Source organism: Sinocyclocheilus anshuiensis, unplaced genomic scaffold (assembly GCF_001515605.1).
Source record: "Sinocyclocheilus anshuiensis isolate Anshui unplaced genomic scaffold, SAMN03320099.WGS_v1.1 scaffold3, whole genome shotgun sequence".
NCBI lineage: Eukaryota > Metazoa > Chordata > Actinopteri > Cypriniformes > Cyprinidae > Sinocyclocheilus > Sinocyclocheilus anshuiensis.
Window position 1 is genome coordinate 183,401 of NW_015548205.1, and position 7,840 is coordinate 191,240.

Below are 7,840 nucleotides of genomic sequence, written 5' to 3' on the forward strand. Positions count from 1 at the left end.
TTGTAAATACAACTTAACCACTGATTTCTAGTCGTGTCCTTTTTTGGAAGACCAAACTTTCACAACGAAACACACGGCGGGCTACAGTGAGCAGAGGCCGGCGGGCTTGCGGCAACCACATGTGACGACACCGGGCTGGACTCCGCTTCGTCCCCGTTCACGACATGGCGGCGGCAGCAACAATACTACAGCGAGAATAAAAGTTATGCCTTCTTTCTTTGCGTGAACATTTGGGCGGCGTTATGCAAATCTTCCCACATCGTGACGTAGACATGTGGGGTGTGTTAGAACGAGCCGTTTTAGGTAGGCGTGGTTGACTTTTAACTTTTATAAAGAATATCTCTTTGGATTTGCGACTTTAGTCTTTGCAACTTTACAGATCTTCTTTATGCACCAAGAGCTTGTAACAACACTCCAAAGAGAAGGGAAAAATTGAAATCGCATCATATTACCCCTTTAAGACATTTTGATTAAACATTACAAGGTCAAAACATTTTCTCTAAATGAAACATATACAAGGTTGATTCATTCACAATAAGATCTATAACATGCATTTAGAGAAATGGGCGAATTTAATTTTAGATAGGGTGAATTTAAATTTTATGACGATTTTATGATGCCAAAGTCCAGACTATATTGACTACCTAAAACAAACTAAAACTAAACAGAAATTGAAAATCAAAATATAAACCAGAAAAAAAAGTGAGAATTTCTGTGTAAGTGACCCTATATGTGACATAAATCAGTGCTGATGTTTGTTACCATCATGAAACATCCAGAAACGCCTCACTCTGCTGTGCTAGTTAGCAGAAAGGCTTTTAGTTACTGCACAGTTAGTTCCCAATACTTGCTTCAGAAATGCAGCTGAGCCCTACACCCGCAAGCCTTTGGGAATTCAAACCCACCTGAGGGCCACCCCACCTCCATGAAATATGTGAACCCTGAGCCAAATCATCACAGACAGCTGCTGCTAAATTTAGCCCGATAGTAATGCTGCCTGTGCTACGCTAGCAAGAGCACAGTGCAAATGAGGCCTCTAGTAAAGGTCTAGACGACTGTCCTGTGCAGCAGCAGCAGCAGCAGCAGCCTGTGGTTTGAGGCAATGAACCAGAAACATAACTAGCTAGCAGTGGTTCGCTTGTTGTAATGTAACAATAGGGTATCGTCTGGCAAACCTATCAAAAAACAGTTCTTCTAAATCTTAATGGAATGTTTATTAAAAAGTAAAGTGGTATTCAAACGGTTTGTCAGTCAGGCAGTCAGTTTGTGGTTTGCATTGTTGACACAAGGGAGTCTATATTCACCACTAGCAGAAACCGATATTTATAATGCACTCCCAGCAAAACAGCATGATAGAATATAGTGATGAAGATATAAATGTTACATGCAACAAACCAACATATGATTTGAATATAACAACCATTAAACTCTACTACATTTAAGTAATCTTCTTGAAGTATAGCTTCTACTTTAGATAATTTCAAAAACACAACTCCTTAGCCAACATCAAGCAGCCCACAGGTTTTGCTTTTCTGGAGAGCATGGGAAACCAAGCGAAGCCCAGATAAAGCATGTGGTTAGGGGAGGACAGATGTTGGCTGAATATTGAGTGAAACTAGAAACCCTAAGTTGGAAATCCACGGGCAAAGTCCTGTGGTACTTTCCTTCTTGAAGGCAAGTCCAAATTAAAAGCTTTCTAATGAGCACAACGTACATAAAATACTGACCTTTAAAGTAAAGGTCTTTGAACATCAAACTACCACATGTTTCAGTTACGACACCAGGCATCTGTTTTGATAATAAAATTGCATTTGACAATAAAACTGCAACTCGATAATAAAACATAGGATGGTTGCTGCAAAAATTTGGAAATTTTAAATCATGCTGGGTGACATGAAAATATGTTGTGTTGTTGGTGCAGTATGCTGCTTATTTGTAGTGTTTACTAAGGCAATCATCTCATCATACTTAGTGTTAGGGATTTGTACAAACCCAAAGTCTAGTCCTCTTGGAGGAGCTCACCTTTCCGACATAGTTTAGCTCCAGTCCCAATGAAACACACATGAATGAGCTAATCAAAATCTTCAGGATCACTACTGTCCGAAATTGCATATTCTAGGATAGGATTTGATGAAAAACTTACTTTGCAACCATTAAAAATTTCATTCTACATAATATGTGTCTAATATGAATGTAATCTGGACATATAACATCTGCAATGTTGGGTTTGTCATGTGACCTACAGCATTAGTTGCATCCCTTATGCCATTTGAAACTTCTCTCACATGGCCTCATGGGATTTTAAGTTCAATGGATGTGTACTTTAGAATCCTGGCAGAAGTAGTAAGTCATTCGGGTTCTTTTCCTGCATTTTTTAATACTTTGTATTTGAACATGCTACTCTTTTGGCATACTATTTTTGTATAATATTTAGTATGGGAGTAAGCATTTTGCTACCCAGACTCATTAGAAATACATGCCTCTACCTATATTTCTGCAAAACTAAAAAAGTTACCTATTTGTATGAGTTGCAGTTTCCAGTTGAAATGAACACTAGAGGCAATAAATCTTGGACAACTTTTATTCCTTTATTACTTTTCACACAAATTGTGATTTACAGGGCCAGAATTTTGATTAAGAGAGCCTAATTTTTGCACAGTTCCTTGCACAATATTATGTTATGACTTAAAACATTTTTTTACATGCTGCGAGATTTGAAAACTGGACTTTTGAATGTTAGCGTCACATATACAGCTTCATATGTATGGGTTTTCTAACAGGTTTGCTCTGGTGATACGGCATTGCACTTGTGAGGTGAAGCACTCCTGTGATACTACAGTTCGACAACACAACTGAAATCTGCGAATAAGGAAGATAAAATAGCATGACTGCATCAGCGAATGCATTTTTATATCACTTTTGCTTTTGTTAACACTATCAGGTAGGTTTAGGGTTGAGTTTGATGTAGGTGGTTTGTTATTTTCCAACATGATAGAGCATTAACCTTTTAGCGACACTCGCCAGACATTTGAATTCTGAACCGCGGCAATACGTACCTGAACCAATATAATAAAAATGTGTCCACTTTCAAGTTATGATTGCATGTTTTAGCGCCACTCACTTGACATTTTACTTCGAAATTGCTGTGAAATGTGCAATGAGGCATGTAATATCAGTGTTGCAGAAACATTGCCACAAGCACGTATTTCCAGTGAGCCTGGGTTGGCATATAAACTTCTAGACAGGTGTTGGAGCTAAACTCAGGAAGGTGGTCCACCAGGAGCAGGATTGGACACTCCTGCTCTAATCCTAACCATTAACATTAAGTGCATGATTAGTGAATAATCATAGAGGTGCTCTATTTCTTCATGACTGGATGATTGGCATTATGGTGAAAAAGGAAACAGGCTGAAAAACATCAGGCTTCAACTGAAGCAGCCACACATAATAGAGATTGGATTATTTTGCCATGCAACAACTTTTCAATCACCAAGAACACCCTGGAAACTACCTAGTACCTACCATTATTAACTACCCAAAAGTCCCCATAGCAACATGCTAGAAACCTCCCAGAACACATTAGCACTCTCATAACAATGCCTTGGCAATCACCCACAACATTCTAGTATTGTGGTGTGACTTCCGCACTGGCAACCACCACTCGTTGCATCTTACATCTATTCCAAATCTCAACTGCTCAAAGCACAATGGGTCAAAGATGGCAGATTATATCCATTTGACTCCGAGTTAAATTGTTAAGCTACCATTCAATATCAATAGTACTGTGTGGGACTATAACAGCTTTTCAATGATTTACCGTCAATCAGACAGCACAGAAAAAGTTTCACCACCTCATTAATGTCACTCTTTTTCCCTATTATTAAAAAAGGGGAAACCCACATGCTGTTTCAGCCTGTACTGGTCAAATATCAGTCAGAGAGTTTCTGTAACTGATATATGAAATGCTTTGTCTGACTGACTGTTTGGGAATAGATTTCTAGAAGAGAATTACTTGGTGTAACTTGATGCAAAACAAATAGTATTTTATCTTAAGTTGGTTCAAGGACTACAGTTCGACAACACAACTGAAATCTGCGAATAAGGAAGATAAAATAGCATGACTGCATCAGCGAATGCATTTTTATATCACTTTTGCTTTTGTTAACACTATCAGGTAGGTTTAGGGTTGAGTTTGATGTAGGTGGTTTGTTATTTTCCAACATGATAGAGCATTAACCTTTTAGCGACACTCGCCAGACATTTGAATTCTGAACCGCGGCAATACGTACCTGAACCAATATAATAAAAATGTGTCCACTTTCAAGTTATGATTGCATGTTTTAGCGCCACTCACTTGACATTTTACTTCGAAATTGCTGTGAAATGTGCAATGAGGCATGTAATATCAGTGTTGCAGAAACATTGCCACAAGCACGTATTTCCAGTGAGCCTGGGTTGGCATATAAACTTCTAGACAGGTGTTGGAGCTAAACTCAGGAAGGTGGTCCACCAGGAGCAGGATTGGACACTCCTGCTCTAATCCTAACCATTAACATTAAGTGCATGATTAGTGAATAATCATAGAGGTGCTCTATTTCTTCATGACTGGATGATTGGCATTATGGTGAAAAAGGAAACAGGCTGAAAAACATCAGGCTTCAACTGAAGCAGCCACACATAATAGAGATTGGATTATTTTGCCATGCAACAACTTTTCAATCACCAAGAACACCCTGGAAACTACCTAGTACCTACCATTATTAACTACCCAAAAGTCCCCATAGCAACATGCTAGAAACCTCCCAGAACACATTAGCACTCTCATAACAATGCCTTGGCAATCACCCACAACATTCTAGTATTGTGGTGTGACTTCCGCACTGGCAACCACCACTCGTTGCATCTTACATCTATTCCAAATCTCAACTGCTCAAAGCACAATGGGTCAAAGATGGCAGATTATATCCATTTGACTCCGAGTTAAATTGTTAAGCTACCATTCAATATCAATAGTACTGTGTGGGACTATAACAGCTTTTCAATGATTTACCGTCAATCAGACAGCACAGAAAAAGTTTCACCACCTCATTAATGTCACTCTTTTTCCCTATTATTAAAAAAGGGGAAACCCACATGCTGTTTCAGCCTGTACTGGTCAAATATCAGTCAGAGAGTTTCTGTAACTGATATATGAAATGCTTTGTCTGACTGACTGTTTGGGAATAGATTTCTAGAAGAGAATTACTTGGTGTAACTTGATGCAAAACAAATAGTATTTTATCTTAAGTTGGTTCAAGGCATGACTCAAACAAACGGCACACCAAACACCAGGTTTGTAAGTCTTTGCCATGTGTGCTCAAGCGTTCAAATGCATTTGCAGTTGCACCATATGGCTGATATCGTAATAATGGAACAAAATTGATTCACAACACCATTACTACTATGTAAATTTATTAAATACCAAGAACAGAGGTCAAGAAAATGTTGTGTATTATGTTCACAACTATCAGATGCGATAAAAGTGTTGAATTCTTGCTAAAATGCGGGAAAATTGTAACGTAATTACTTTAATTTGACCTATTGGTGGCTAAACAGCCGCTCTGGCAAATTAATTTTCAATGACAAAGCAATCAAGCAGACACTATTTCGATTATCTCGGTTTGTTTTCGAGAAGCAGTCATCCCTCAATGCTCGAGATGCTGCCAGACACTGTATAACTTTAATTATTTATATTTCCTCTGTCTGAGCACAGCACCATTCCCACAGGCCTGCTTTCTCAACACCTAACCTTTCATTTATCAAACCTCATCCAAAGGCATTAGCCTGCTACAGTTCTAGCTGCCAAGAATCAATTTTCATTGTTAGACTTCAAAGACCTTTAATTAATGGTGTTTCTTAAGGCAAGCATCACTATATTGCCCATAAAGGTTAGTGATTTGAAGGAAGAGATGTGTACTATTACTTTTCTGAGACATAGGATTAACAATTTATTGCCTGTTAAATGATAAAAATGAAAAATCCACAGACTGACTTGAGCCAGATCTAGAGAGAATTTCAATAAAAACCTCTTGAAGACCATAGCAACTACTCAGAACACCCTAGCAACCAAGTATAAGCCCCCTGGCAACCAACTAGGGGTGCATTTCCCAAAAGCATTGTTAGCTAACTATGGTTGCAAGTTCGGTTAAACTCTTTTGGTAATGACAGAACTTTTGGGAAGCACACTCCAGAACGGTCTTGCATTGTGGCGGCAAGTTTTGCATGGACATGCACCTCTCACATTATCTTCAAAACGGAATCGGATAACTGTATATCAGGGCAGTTCCTAGTGTACATCAACACATGCTGGTCGCTACAGCCTACAGCAATGTGTATTCTACGGAATCACAAAGATGTAAGCAATGCAGCCAAAATAGCTTTCCATCTGTTGCTCACGGCTGGTCTATGCAGAGGGGTTGACCTGGAGCCAAATTTATTCTCTTTTAATCACATTTCGGTAATACTTTATTTTAAGGTACAACTGTCACTATTAACCAGTTGCTTATTAGCATGCATATTACCAGCATATTGGCCGTTTATTAGTATCTATAAAGCACATATTCATCCCTCATTCTGCATGATCATATTTTAGATCCCTTAATCTGACCTCATACCTAAACTTAACAACTACCTTACTAACTATTAATAAGCAGCAAATCAGAAGTTTGTTGAGGGAGAACTCTTAGTTAATAGTGAATATGTGTTCCCTAATCTAAAGTGTTACCTAAGCATTTCAAATTCTTGCCCTCTGATTGATATAGAGTGATGAGAACACACCAAACGACATCAAAACTATCAGGTCTACAAGTTTCTATAACATGCATTCATTTGGGACTGATTTCAAGCAAACTAGTTTTTTATTCCTGAAATGCTTTTCTAGCTTAGAGACACATGAGCATATCAACAATCAATGTTAGTATCAAAGAAAAAGGATTTGTGTAAGAACAAAGCAACACTGGACTCACCGCCAGGGCTTGGAGCCTTTCCTTATGAAGTTCAGCTTCAGCCATCCTGGAAAAACAAAGGCAGAATTCTCAGTAACCGTGAGATTGGTAATCCCAAGTGTGTTTGTGTGTGTTGGGCGGTAAGTGAGCAAGTTAACAGACATGCACACACAAACACAGTCTGCCCTGGTCCTCTGAAGTAAGCCAGCCAGTGAAAGACACAGTGTACTGAGGGCAAGATCTTCTCATTCACTGGCCATGTGTCTGCCAGACTCTCTCTCTCTCTCCCTCTCTCTCTGTTGCTCTCTCTGCTCTTACATCCCTCCCTCTCCGTCACAGGCCGGGTTATGGACAGATGACAGAGTCTTGAACCCGCCCTCTGTGTTTGGAAGAGAGCTACAGGCGAGCAGGCAGAGAGACGTCACTAAGGATAGGACAGCACTGTCACACCTAACCGTGACTCTGTGTTTGTGTGTGTGTGAGTGAGTGTGTGTGTGCCTGCTGGGTTGGAAAACAAAGGTGTGCCGTACACTAGGGATTTAAGCGGCTGCAAGCTTAGAGGAAATCTGCTCCATGGTTGCAAATCAAAATCATACATCTGCCAATTCTTTCCTATTGTTTAATAATATCTGATGAGTTAGGAATTGCTCAGCCATAAAATAATTGCTCAGCCATATCTATCTATCTATCTATCTATCTATCTATCTATCTATCTATCTATATAGTCTGTCTGTCTGTCTGTCTGTCCGTCTGTCTATCCGTCCGTCCGTCCATCCATCCATCTATCTATATTGTCTGTCTGTCTGTCTGTCTGTCTGTCTGTCTATCTATCTATCTATCTATCTATCTATCTATCT

At 39.2% G+C, this 7,840-nt stretch overlaps 1 protein-coding gene across 1 annotated transcript in view; it reads right to left on the bottom strand.

The window, feature by feature from the left end:
* The window catches only part of palm2akap2 (PALM2 and AKAP2 fusion), a 120,614-nt gene that overhangs the window by 104,634 nt on the left and 8,140 nt on the right, over positions 1–7,840 (bottom strand). The window contains exon 2 of the mRNA XM_016440228.1: positions 7,005–7,050. Coding sequence (XP_016295714.1) covers positions 7,005–7,050 — 46 coding nt within the window. The remainder of the gene's footprint in view (positions 1–7,004; positions 7,051–7,840) is intronic.